The 14568-nt window shown below is 41.2% G+C and overlaps 1 protein-coding gene across 7 annotated transcripts in view; it reads right to left on the bottom strand.

Annotated features, from left to right (window-relative positions):
• LOC116672846 (chloride channel protein 2) overlaps positions 1-14568 on the bottom strand; it is a 162668-nt gene that overhangs the window by 83418 nt on the left and 64682 nt on the right. For 4 of the 7 annotated variants that reach the window (XM_032504801.1, XM_032504810.1, XM_032504827.1 and 1 more), the window contains exon 3: positions 4107-4157. The exons of the other annotated variants lie outside the window; for them this stretch is intronic. In XM_032504801.1, the coding sequence (XP_032360692.1) occupies positions 4107-4157 (51 nt within the window). The remainder of the gene's footprint in view (positions 1-4106; positions 4158-14568) is intronic. 7 annotated transcript variants of the gene reach the window in all.

Raw genomic sequence — 14568 nt, 5'->3', positions numbered from 1 at the left:
TGTGGGCTGTCTGGCCTGACACGCCTCTTCAACATTGCCTAAGGAGTGGCAGACCAGGGTGGTGGTTCCCCATGAGTCTTTACCTCAAGTGAAGGAGTTTAAATTCTTGTTGGCGAGTGAGGGGACAATGGAGCGGGAGATTGGTCAGAGAATCGGAGCAGTGGGTGAGGTATTCCTTTCAATTTATCGCACCGTCGTGACAAAAAGAGAGCTGAGCCAGAAGGCAAAGCTCTTGATCTACCGGTCAGTGTTTGTTCCTACCCTCATCTATGGTCATGAAGGCTGGGTCATGACCGAAAGAACGAGATCCAGGGTACAAGCGGCTGAAATGGGTTTCCTCAGGAGGGGGGCTGGCGTTTCCCTTAGAGATAGGGTGAGAAGCACAGTCAACCGTGTAGAGCTCAGAGTAGACCCGCTGCTCCTTTGCATCAAAAGTAGCCAGTTGAGGTGGTTTGTGCATCTGGTAAGGATGCCTCCTGGGCGCCTCCCTAGGGAGGTGTTCCATGCACGTACGCTGGGAGGAGGCCTCGGGGAAGACCCAGGACTAGGTGGAGGGATTATATCTCCAACCTGGCCTGGGAACGCATCAGGATCCCCCAGTCGGAATTGATTAATGTGGCTTGGGAAAGGGAAGTTTGGGGTCCACTGCTGTAACCGCTCCCCCGCAACCCGATACCGGATAAGCGGACTAAGACAGATGGATGTGTTTGGGCACACACACGGACAGTGAAACACACGCAATTTCACCCTGGATATGTAAATGTGTAAATGTGGGCGGTACCCATACATTTGCATATTAATGTTAACAATAAACTTGTTATATATAATTATAAATGAATTTGGTAATTTCAACAGCAAATTGTTGTTTTGATGAATTGGGACCAAAACTATGTCACAAGGCTGAAAATTCAGTCAGTGTTTTCTGATCGGCAAACTACGTAAGTGTGACACGGTTTCTAAATAAAGTCAAAGATCTACAGCTTCTCTGTACTGCCAACATTTATGCCAATACAGTATATAAGTTAATATCAGCCAATAATATTACCCTGTTATGTTTGAATGTTAAATAAATACAAAATTATAAAATGATTTATTTCACCTCCCAAGTTTCAATTCAATTTCATTTATAGTATCAATTCATAACAAGAGCTATCTCGAGACACTTTACAGATAGAGGAGGTATAGACCACACTCCAGAATGTACAAGGACCCAACAGTTCTAGTAGTCTCCTCCAGAGCAAGCAACTGTGCAACAGTGGCGAGGAAAAACTTCCTTTTAGGCAGAAACCTCGGACAGACCCAGGCTCTTGGTAGGCGGTGTCTGACGGGCCGGTTGGGGTCAGAATGAAGAGTGGAAATAACAAAAATAGAAAAAATAGTAGTTTGTAGCAGTTCTTTGTAATAGTTCATGGCATAGCAGGGCACTGTGGGCATTACAAGGCACAGCAGGATGTAGCTGGGCACCGCAGAGTGTAGCAGATGAACATGGTATCGCAAGTTGTGTCCTGAACAGTAGATAGACATAGCACAAGCCTTGTTAAAATAACAGTGAAATGCTGCGCTATTGACTTTAGACCAGGTTTTTGTTGATCAATCGCACTGTCAAACACTGGTGATGATGACAATGATAGACTAATTAGCTGTGCATCAACACTGAGGATGGGATTATGGCAACACACACTATGGACATACAGAGTCAAGAAAGGTGGTTTGGTTCAGTTTTGCAACACAGATTACAGTTAAAAAGGCTTGTGCAGAAAACAACTTCAAATAAAGTTATTTAGGGGATAAAAAATCCTTGCACCGCAGTGAAACCGCAGTTGGCTTGGATTGGGTGTCGAGTGTCGGCTAGTCAGTCTTGGGCTGCTGTATTGGAGGATTTTGGTTTTAGTTTGTTACCTAACAATGACTGAAAACAGTGGTGGATAAAGTGGCAACTGTGTGCAAGCACTGTGCAACACAAGTTCCAATTTGAGGGTGCATTTACGTAGACATCACGCCAAGTTGCCCGTTGAATGCCCAAATGAGGAGAGAGTCGGGCAGGAAAGAACAACTTCTCCTCGCAGAATTTAAAGAGCCTCTCCTTGCAGATTCAGGCAGGGCAATTCAATCCATAACCAAAGCATTGGGCGGGTTTATAGCGAAAGAAGCATTTGTGGAGAACACAGGATTTCAGCATATGATTAAAGTAAGTGGTATCTTGATGGCCCAATGTTGGATTTTTTTTTTGTATAAAAATACCAAGGCTGCATTCTTTGTTTGCACTTATTAGAAATCATACTCTTTTAATATTCTTTCAATATTAACATTTGACAATGAAGAAGTGTAACTGTATGTTCTTAACCAGAATTTTATTAGGAAACAGGTAACTTTTTATGTCAAATAAATAATTAAAAAACATGTCGAATTTAATTGGCAATGCCAACCCCTGTACCAAAAAGATACCAAACTGAACCAAAAACTTTGACCCCAAAACTATGATATGAACTAAACTATTTCACTCCTATGGTGGCACTGCTGATGACAATAACAGTCCAGCAATGTAAGTGTGCATTGGAGAAATGTTTGTCTCTCTTCGTGTTTGTGCGTGTGTTAAGTCTAATCACACAGGGGAGAGGCAAGTCGTTTGATTTCCTGGACGAAAGCCTGGTGAACCAAAAGGACCTGCTGCTAACTCTCTGCACTGCTTCTCTCTTTCTCTCCGTTCTGCTTCTCTCATTCTATCTTAATTGATTTTATCCATCCAATCATCAGACCTCCGCCATCAACTCCCCCGTCTGTCTCTTTCTTTTATTTATTTTCCTCCCTCCTCTTTCTTTTGGTTTCTCCTCACTCTGCCCCACCTCCTATGTGAAGTTACTGCTTCTCCTTTAAATAATCCTTCAGTTTTCTCTCCGCATTCGTTCATTTATCTTTCTTCTCTTTAGTTTGCCCGTCCAGCCCCACCTCTACCCCGCCCCCCATCTCTGCTGTTGCCGAGTCAACACTTCCGTTCTGCAGTCCTCTGCAGACACACAAGCGCGCGGATTTACACTTTTATACCCTGGCGTAACCAATTTCAGAGAATTTCTATAGCACATGCATTTGTTATTATATAAACTGACAGCAGCACACACATGCACACAGTATAAACACACATGTATTATACATATAGCCTAAGGTTACTAGCAGTGTATCTATGCTTTCATAAATATGGAAGTGGAGAAAGGAAACTAACACACCATCAATCCTGGGAGGAACAAAAAGTATTACAAGTTGCAGACACACACACACACACACAGTTAATGCAAAACCTGCATACATGCGTGTGTGTGGCCATGGTACATTCAACTGTTCTTAAGCAGCAGAAAAGAAGGAAGACATTGATCATCATGCTTGTCCGCAGCTTGCACTGCCTAATCAGAACCATTCATCTCACACACACACACACACACACACACACACACACACACACACACACACACACACACACACACACACACACACACACACACACACACACACACACACACACACACACACACACACACACACACACACACACACACACACACACACACACACACACACACACTGTTCAGAGCTCTTTATTTCTTTCCATTAGGGCTCGAGGCTAGCTGTAATAAGGCCAGGCAGTGAGAGTTACTCTTTTTTTGGCACAGAGACACACAGCGGAATGGGAATAATATGCACACAGAAATATTTTTCATGTTGACTGTTGATTACTATGAAGCCACAAGGTGAGTGTATTTGCAGGCGCCACTTTGCAAACTGCAGGATCATGACAATTTGGCCTGTGCTTATATTTCTATTTCATTTTTATCTTCACACACACACACACATATTCACGGCTGGTGTGTGCAGATTCCACTCGTGTATTGTTTTAACTGATGGCAGCATTAATACGTTGCAAAGCAAGGGAGACTTCTTTCAAGCGCTTGACAAAGATGGAGCAACACCTACTGACCACTTATCAAAGATTAATGATGGGATAGTAATGCAGCAGTATTAGCTGTAGCACAGTTGAGTGTGAGAACTGAGGGGTAGTTGGTAGTTGTAAAGGCAGACTGGGAATGATATGGACGTTATTTCACTTGCTTGTTTACCAGAGATAAAGTCCTGGGGTGGAGCTTCCAGAACATACGGGTACCCTGACCCTGGAGGACAAATAGACCACATAACATAGTTAAACACAAGCAGTGTCCCCGTGTGTGTATTTATTTTATAGACACTTTTTTCCCCCCAAACAATCCTTTGTTCTTAACAAATGTCCTTTCATTTAAAGTGAAAAGAAAAATCTCTCTTTATCCATTTTTCTACATAACATTATTAGTTTGTGATTGATGTCAGCCCTGTGCAAACTGAGCAGCACGACAAATGACCAAGCAGTGGAGGAGAGTGGGAAGAGAGGTACTAAGGAGTGATAGAGACTGCAAACCCCCCGACAGGGAAGGAAAAGTGTTGGAAGAGTGGTGATGAGAAAAAGAGGAGGAGATAAGGACAGAGAAAATAAGATGGATAATAAAAGGCAGGCAGTTTGATAATGTGTGTGGGTAATGAATGATTAGGCAGTCCTGTGGTTGACTTTATGGCATATTCACATAGAAGAACATACCCATTTTAGGTAAATGGATGGACAGCTGCCACCAGATAAAATGTATTTTTTTTTTTAACAATTGAAGTTCACTGAACCACGCCCAAGAACAATTATCCAATCATAGCTTGGCTAGTTAAAACTAGTGACCACCTAGCGTTTTCTGCAAAGGCAAAGGGCCTGTAATGTGAGAAAAATACATGTTTAGAACTGGAACATCCAGCCTCTGAGAGCTTAGATGCTAAGATATTAAAGTTTGGGCTAACGTTAGCAGCTGTGTCCTGCTCTTTGTTTGTTTTGCTACAGCAACTGCAGCCAAACTCACGTTAGGTAGTGTTGCCTTTGGCAAACTCATCAGTTATTCCTCATCCTCAATCTTTTTTCTCTTGTAAAAGGAAAACATACTGTTTGAAAGTACAGACATAAAGAGAGGTGAGCCCCTCCCTTTCCAGTGCACCTCCTAGGACATTAATTTGGAATTTAGAAAAGAATATGTACCCTAGAGAAGGGGGAGAGACTAATTATTTTTTGATCCCGTTTGATTTGAGCCATGAATTACACATATGATGTTTGTCAGTTTAAAAGATACTTTTGCGAGGGAAGAAAGTCACAGTTTGTCGTAGGTTTGTCGTAGTACCACCCAACATGGCTAAGTAAACTACATATCTTGTCTCAAAATTCGTCACCTTGCTTGATGCTCGGCTTGGTCACTAACTTTGCTCAGTTCCACAACACATGTGGGCCTTATGTTGTCTTATGTGATGTGTTTTATCCAGCATCTTTTTATCAGCAGAGAAGGGAAAGAACAAGCAAGACCTGTTGTTCATGTGGGTAACGTTATGCCGGTGCAAAACAAACAGACACCTTAGCTTCAGCGAGATGTCACCCATGGGACTTCGAAGTGTGTAGTCTTTGTAATTGTGTATTCTCACAGTCTTATACTATAACAGTTTTACAACAAACTGAGACTTACTTGACTTAGAAATGTATCTTTTAAAAGGATGGACATCATGTGTAATCCATGGCTCAATTCAAATGGCATGAAAAAAATTATTTGTCTCTCCTCATTCCCTACCGTCCATATTTTATCCGTATTAAGGTCCAAGGTCCACCGGAAGGGGAGGGACTTCGCCTCCCTCTACCATTTAGGGTTTTGTTCAACAATTAACAATTTAATACATTTTCATTTATAATCGTTTTTTATAAAACAAAGATGAACTAGCTTAGCGCGATTAGGAGAGGTCCGGTACAATATTCTGATGGTATCATAACCTTCAGCAAAATATCAAGGTTTCCCAGTTTTGTGGTATTGCTATCACAGCTAGAAAATGCATTTTTTTTTTTTTTTTAAATGTCCGGGTCAATTCTTTTCTTCTTTGAACACAATGCACACTGGCAGTGAGACGGATTACTAAACTGCACTTTCTGTCCTTGACCACTCAAGGCAAAAACAACTTACAGAACATGTAAGTGTTTTTGAAACCTTGACTTTCTCAAACTGTGATATACCATAAAACTGACTCTATGACTATTTGCAAAACGCGAACAATGCTGCTTGGAAAAAAACAACAAACGGCCTGAGACAGAGTTTTCAACCAACTCATAGATTGTTAACGTTAGCTTAGTTAGCTAGCTGCAGCTGGATCGGCAGTAGAAATGAGAAAAACTTTCTTCAGGGTTAAAAATATCTATTAACTATGTTTTATATAATCACAAAACAGTTAATTCTCAGGAACATTTTGACAATAAAACAAGTCATAATAGAATGTAGTCTAATCAAAATTCAAATATTCCATTTAAACATTGATCAGTACATTAAATGCCATCAGTCAAACAGCATCACATCCATCATATCAGGTGACAAACACAACTGAATGATATTCAATTTTTTTAATCCCCAAAGGGCAAACTCATATCTGCATATCAAAAACATTGATAGAATCAAAATTCATGGGAATGAGTTTTTTTTTTTCAAAGTTGGTTCAATTTGTTTCTCCCATTGAAATCCAGTTCTTATGAAAATGATAAAAAGTTTTTTGATCTCATCCAAGTTGGAATACAAACCGGCAAAGTATGGAAAAAATATGTGTATGAGAGTGTTCTGGGCTCTGGGCTCACTGATAATTAGAGAGTAATAACTCAAAACATGGGGCTGAGATGGATGAAGAGAGAGGGATACACCAACACACACACACACACACTTCAGATTATACCCAGTGGAGAGGACGGGGTGGAGGAGAAGGTGATCGATTGCAGACAGAGAGTGAAGTGAAGAGAGCTGTTTGGCAAGAAAGATTGGAGAAGGGGGAGGAATAAAAAAAAATGAAAAGAAGAATAGAGTAGGAGTAGATTGGGGGATGGGGGGAGAAGGCCAAATGTAGAGGAAAGTGATAAGGAGATAAGGAATAGAGGAAAAGGAGAAGAAAGTGGATAAAAAAATAGAAACAAAAATAAGATGGAGGACAGGAAATAGAAAAGAGACACAATCAGAGAACATGAGAACAAAAGAAAAAGAATAGTATCCCATCTATGGAGATATTAGAATATAAGAGGGAAGAAGTGCAAGTGTTGGAGGAGGAAAGGGAAGGAGAAACATGAAACCAGGGAGCATAAAAGATCAAGCAAGAGAAAGAGATTCAAAGAGAAATAAAAAAGCAGCAAATTAACCAAGAAAGTTGGATGCTGACTTTACGGTGAGAGGAGCTGGCTATTAAAGCCCCACGTTGATAGCACATTCAAAACACATAAACAAGAATGAAGGCATTAATAAAACTTTGGCCTGCATGGTTACAGCTGCTGTAAAGCCTGTCAGCACACACAATTCATTAATTTATAAAACTCTAGTACCTCTGTGAACAAATTCACCCCAAACTGCAGTTAATTCAGAAATAAATCTGCTTTCCCTGTATCCAACTACTGGCTCTGTGTTCAGTAAAACAGTGGGTGTAAGACCATAGCAAAACAGCCATTCAAAATTAGAAACTATTTCAGATGAGCCAATCAATATCTTTTCTACTTAAAATTGTATCAAAGTTGCAATACCACTTTACTTTAGCATGGGGAGTTTGCCAACCCCTGAATTCCCCCAGCTCTCCCCCATTCTTCAACCTTTACGGTCTCGCATTTTCAAAAATCATCCAGTGGGTGCAGAACATGGGTACAGCATTACTGCTCCCATCAAGTCAGAAACTTAATGATTTTGGAAATCTTGTGGGTCCCTCAGTGACAGTGTCACTGCTGGAAAAGTTGGCTCACCACTTTCCTCACTGCCGAGAGAAGATGCGTCGATGCATCGTGGAAACTGAATAATGTTCCCAGAATAGCTTTCCTTCAGTCAAACTATACTCTGTGTATACTAAGAGATACTCCACGTATCAGTGTTAGTTAGACATTTAGCAGAATTAATTTACAGAACATTGTCGCTGGTAAAGTTATTGTTTTAAATAGTGAAGAGTATTTCACCAGACACTCAATGACAACTAACGTTTAAAGAATGATTGGACAACTGACAGATACTTTACAGTTTTGCTGGTGAAGGTGCACTTAATATTCTGTGTGTGGTGACATAAAAAAGCCCCTAAATACTTTGGTGTCAAACCAATCAATATTGTTTTACATGTATATTAATACATTCATTACTAAATAATGGAAGTGTCAGTTCAAGAAAAAAAACTTTAAAACTCAGGGCCCTATCTCGCACCCGGTGCAGCGCGGCGCCAACCCCGACGCAGGTTTCTTTGCTATTTTAAGACTGACGCAGTTATTAATTTCTCACCCGGCGGCCACTTCTTTTAAATAGTAAATGCACTTGTGCCCATCTTTGCGTCCATGAGCGTGCAGGGAGGTGTGTTGAGGTGAATTCTTGGCGTATTGATATAATGAGGCAGCAGAAAGTGATTGTGCCAATCCGTAGACGTTAAAATACTTACAACAGCCCTGGCCGGCAGAATGGAATTGGTTATGCCCTCAATTACAGTGGGGCTCAAAAGTTTGAGCACCCCAGGTAAAAATTTGTAATATGTGCATAAAGAAGCCAAGAAAAGATGGAAAAATCTCCAAAAGGCATCAAATGACAGATTAGACATTTGTATATGTCACAAAAAGTTAGATTTTTTTTCCATAATTTCCACTCTGAGTTTGGGCACCCTGCAGCGTTTATAACATGCACCGCCCCCTTTGGAAAGCTGAGACCTGACAGTGTCATGGATTGTTCTCAATCATCGTCTGGAAAGACCAGGTGATGTCAATCTTAAGGTTTTAAATGCCCAGACTCATCTGATCTTGCAAATAGTTGATGCTCACAAAGTATGAGAAGGCTATAAGAAGATAGAAAAGGGTTTTAAGATGCCAACATCCTCTGTTCGGAATGCAATTAAGACATGGCCGTCATCAGGAACAGTGGAAGCTAAAGCAAGATCTGGTAGACCAAGAAAAATATCAGACAGAATAGCTCGCAGGATTGTGAGAAAAGCGAGAAAAAAAACACGTTTGACTGCACATTCCATCAAGAAAGACCTGGCAGACACTGGAGTTGTGGTACACCATTCCACTATAAAGAGATACTTGTACAAATATGGTCTTCATGGAAGAGTCATTAAAAAGAAAACCTGTTCTACATCCTCAACACAAAAATCAGCGGTTGAAGTTTGCAATTGAACATAAAGACAAGCCTGATGCATTGTGGAAACAAGTTCTGTGGACCGATGAGGTTAAAATAGAACATTTTGGCCGGAATGACCAAATGTACGTTTGGAGAAGAAAGAGCACAGTATTTAATGAAAATAACCTTTGTCCAACTGTTAAGCATGGGGGGGGATCAATCATGCTTTGGGGTTGTATTGCAGCCAGTGGCACAGGGAACATTTCACAAGTAGAAGGAAAAATTAATTCAATAAAATGTCAGCAAATTTTGGACGCTAACTTGACGCTATCTGTGAAAAAGCTGAAGTTAAAGAGAGGATGGCTTCAACAAATGGATAATGATCCTAAACACACCTCAAAATCCATGGTGGATTAAATCAATAGGCGTAAACTCAAGGTTTTGCCATGGCCTTCACAATCTCCTGACCTCAACTTAATTGAAAATCTATGGATGGACCTTAAAAGAGCACCGCGTGACAGACAGCCCAGAAATCTCAAAGAACTGGAAGACTTTTGGAAGGAAGAATGGGCGAAGATACCTCAAACAACAACTGAAAGACTCTTGGCTGGCTACAAGGAAGCGTTTACAAGCTGTAATACTTGCCAAAGGGGGCGGTACAAGGTATTAACTCTGCAGGGTGCCCAAACTTTTGCAGATGCTTTTGTTTTCTATTTTGAAAGCGAAAATGATGGAAATAAAATCTGAATTTTTGTGACATATTATACGAATGTCTGATCTGTCAAGTGATGCCTTTTGGAGATTTTTCCACCTTTTCTTGGCTTCTTTATGCACATTAATACAATTTTCTACCTGTGGTGCCCAAACTTTTCGAGCCCCACTGTATATAAGAAGGACCAGACAGGATTTGTAAGGGGGGAGGTACTCATTCACTAATGTCAGAAGGCTTCTCAGCATCATTCACTCTCATTCAGAACCAGAGGTTGTTGCAGTATATCTCTTGACGTAGATATGGCTTTTGATTGGGTGGAGTGGGCCTACCTGTTCTCCACCCTCCAACGGTTTGGTTTTGGGGCAGGTATCATTTCCTGCATTCGGTAACCCTACTAATCCCCCTGTGCATCAGTGTGTACTAACAGCCAGCACTCGGGTCCTTCCCCCTCTTTGGCGGGACCCGACAGGGATGTCCGCTTTCCCCACTTTTATTTGCAGACGCTATTGAGCCCTTTTTGATTGCTTTGAGGGCAGAGGAGGGAATTAAGGGGATTCAGAGATGGGGCACAGACCACAAGGTCTCGTTATATGCCGACGACCTCCTATTGTACATCAGTGACCCTCAGTCCAGCAAGCCACATGCTCTGTTCTGTTAGAGAGCTCTCAGCTTATAAATTAAACCTCTCAAAAAGTGAGTGCTATGCTATTAACCAATTAGCTCTGGAGCTACCCCTGTCTTCAGTCCCCTTTAGACCATCTAATACATGATTTAAATATTTTTAAGCATTACAATCACAAGATCTGCCCGGGCATTACGAGAGCAGAACTTCACTGCTTTAACGACAAAAGTCCAGTCTGATTTGCAGGTGGAGCTGTCTACCGTTATCCCTGGCCAGAAGAATACAGACTGTCAAGATGAACACACTTCCTAGATACCTATATATTTTTCAATGTCTGCCCATCTTCTTACCCAGGTCATTTTTTACTGCCATAGAAAGCATTATCTACTCGTTTTTTTGGGCCGACAATCACGCCAGAGCCGATAAAACGCTATTGCAGAGGAGCAGATCTATTGGGGGGCTTGGCCTGCCTAGTGTTATCGATTATTACTGAGCTGTAAATGCTCACAAGACTACGCTTTGGTTACCTCAGTTCAGAGGCCAAGTCATGCTCCACCTCTTTGCCCCAGGCCCTGGCTTGCAGTAATCTTCCTTTTTACCCGTCGCTTTATACATCTAATCCTATAGTGACTCCCTCCTCTTTATTTCCTCAAATTCCACCCAAGTGGCATACATCTAATTCTTAAGGATGAGACCCTACCCATGGGCCATATATATTACTTCTATGACCTACTTTCTCCATCTTTTGATTCTGTTGTCAACAAAATTAGGACCAGCTGGGAGAAAGAACTGCAGACCTCCCTGTCAGATGACTTTTGTGAAAAAGCCCTGCGAGCAGTCAATTTCTCCTCCAGCTGTGCAAGGCTTAGCCTTATTCAATTTAAAGTGGTACATAGGATTCACTTTAGCAAGACTAGGCTTGCCAAGATTTGGATACCCGGATGGCCCTGACAAAGGATGCAATAGATGTTATCAGACCCCTTGTGATTTAACTTATATGTTCTGGTCATGCCCCAAACTGCTCAACTTCTGGAAGCTATATTTTGACACAATCTTGAGTTTTGGTGTTAAGGATCTGTCCCTCCCCTGTGTAGTGGTATTTGGCAGACCTCCGGACGGACTCAAACTGACAACAACCCAAGTTAATGTTATTGCTTTTACCTCTCTAATTGCTTGTTAGAAGATTCTGATCCTATGGAAATCACCCGTACCACCATTTAAAGCCTGGGGGTGGATCTTGCTGTACGTTGGAATAACCACAGGAACCATAATTTAGACAACTTGGAGAGGTGTATGAATATTAAATATTATGTCACCATGTGAATGCTCCCAGCTATTGATGTTATGGGTGCCATCTTGGCTCATTCTACTGTCCCAGAGATGACTAAATCAATGTAAGCAAACACTTTGGCTAGTGACCATTCTCTCTGCTGACACACATTGGACCAAAGCCACAACCTCTGTAGTAAAAGCAATATAACTGAAGTCAACCACACACACACGCCCACCCACTGCCTGAGTGGCACTGAATCAAATATTGATCAGTAGCCCAAGTCTCCTTGGTTACTTGATATATTAAAGTGAAAGTTCTCTTACACCCTTTTTTTCCTCTTTCTCACACACAACACACACACACACACACACACAACACACACACACACACACACACACACACACACCACACACACACCCCAACACACACAACACACACACACACACACACACAACACACCAAACAACACACACACACACACACACACACACACACACACCACAACACACACCCACCACACACACACACACACACACACACCAACACACCACACACACACACACACACACACACACACACACACACACACACACACACAGTGTATGTGTGAGTAAGTTGTGTTACTTCCTGGACTTGGCTGGCAGCTGAATGTGAATGATGTCTGAACACCCCCATAGTGCGTCAGTGTGGTGTCCAACACACACCGGCAGGACACACACTCACGTGTCTCACGTATATACACTGTATTAAAAAAGCATGTGTGTATGTAAATGGTGGAACGGTGTGTGTGTTAATCTATGATTTGGAACACGTAGTCCCTGCTGAAGTGTGTCATGAACCATAATCCAATCATGCAGTTTACATTACTGTGTTCACAGATGTAATTTCGGAACTTTAAATGTTTCAAGCCACGGGTAGAAAACATAAATGAATCATGAGTTCACAGTGGACTGAGATTTTATTAGAGTTTCAGTGGGTGTATAACAGAGAATGATTATTTAGTCGATTAAATCATGTTTTAGGTTTTTGGAACTACAGTTACTGTTGCCGTGGAGTTAATTAATGGTATTCATTAATGGACCCAAAAAGTGAATACAATTACACCTTAAGTATCTATTTGGGCGTGTTGTACCTTATTAGATAGCACCAGATGAAAAGAATCTAGGGAGAGAGAGATGCAACAAAGGTCCCCAGCCACGAGGGTGCTCCACCACACAAGTGTTGATTGCAACTGTAAATACTCAATGGTTGCAGCCCTGAACATGGGTTACTTTTTTTCTTGTTTATGCAGGTACATCCTATTGAACTCATTGCAAGACCACGTATGCTAACATTGACATCCATAGCATTTTACTCATAATCGTCTTTTTCTGTGTGTGTACTGTATTTTAAATTTGCATGCCAACTTTTATTTCTTTTTTGTGAGTGCAAAAGGTGGTACACAAAACAGAGGGGGTGACACACAATGCATGGCAGCATAGCTTACTTTCAAACGCAATTGGCACAAAGAATTAGCATTAATTTTGAGTTGCTTTCCTTGCTACATTTAGTATTAAAATCCAATCTTCACTCTTTTTAGTTCTGTGTTGGTCTCCATTAGCTCCTGAGGAAGACATCTGGGTTTTTAGCTGCCAGATAAATAGAACAATGTTCTCCACCAGCTTATGGTTAACTTTGCCTACTATCACTGGAAAAGGGCAACTGCAAGGATGGGTAACAATTCTCTGTGAAAGATGTTGCTTATAGAGACAACACACGTTATTTGAACCACTTATTTAAATATCTGGATATTTAATGATTTGGATGGTAGTTTGTCTTTTGCCTTAGCAGGGCTGAATTCTATGCAATGCAATGAATGCATGAATAAATTGGAATTATTGCTAACTTCCTGTAGAGTGACAGCTATATAATTGACAGCATCTACTAGGTTAGGCCGCCATTATGATTTGATGTGTGGTTATTCCAATTGACAGAGGATGGTAAAGCCAGCAGAGCAGTATTGTGGATATGTGTGACAAGCATGACTATTGATGAAGAGGCAGACAGTAAGGATGGGAATAAATCTTGTAACTGTCAGCCTTCACTTTAAACATACACCTGACAGCATTAGGACAGCCTGAGAAAGTAGGGAAAAAAATGGTTTCCCTTCCATGTTTTTATTCTCCTCTTAATCACTTAAATCTCGCTCAATTTGTTTGGTTTTTAAAGTCTTGGTTGGTTTATATATTATTGTTGTTTACTAGAGGTGAAGACTATTTGGATATTTATTTGGTATGGTTGTTGGTTTTACAGTCTACTAAAGGGTATTTCAAAATTTGAATTCTGAATGTGTTTTTCTAATCCTTGTTAAACAGCTGTGACAACATGTCGCAAGGGATTACACACGCATGCACGCACACAGGTGCACTTACAAGCTCACATGGTCCAACACACAAGCACACATTTGTGCACAAAACACATGAAGCTGCAGCCCATGCAGGTCACCAAAGTGGCATCATGGGAAGTGTCATTGGTTAACGAGTATCAAAGTGTACATGTGTGCACGTGTGTGCGTCCCATGAAAAATGTGTCCGTTCCCCACGTGAAACTGCCACCAGCCTGGTGCGTCTCTGCTCTTTCATTTCAATCCTGCTTTCACATGACCAATGACGGGTGAGTGGAGGAATATAGATAAGAGGAAGATTGGAGAAAAAAAAGTGAGGGAAAGGAAGAAAGGGAGAAGATGAGGAGATGAAAATAGAGGAGAGGAGGCAAGGAAAGCAAAAGA

The sequence above is a fragment of the Etheostoma spectabile genome, chromosome 3 (genome assembly GCF_008692095.1).
Source record: "Etheostoma spectabile isolate EspeVRDwgs_2016 chromosome 3, UIUC_Espe_1.0, whole genome shotgun sequence".
NCBI classification, from domain to species: domain Eukaryota; kingdom Metazoa; phylum Chordata; class Actinopteri; order Perciformes; family Percidae; genus Etheostoma; species Etheostoma spectabile.
Note: the sequence above shows the minus strand (reverse complement) of the source record. Positions and strands in the feature narration are given on the sequence as shown.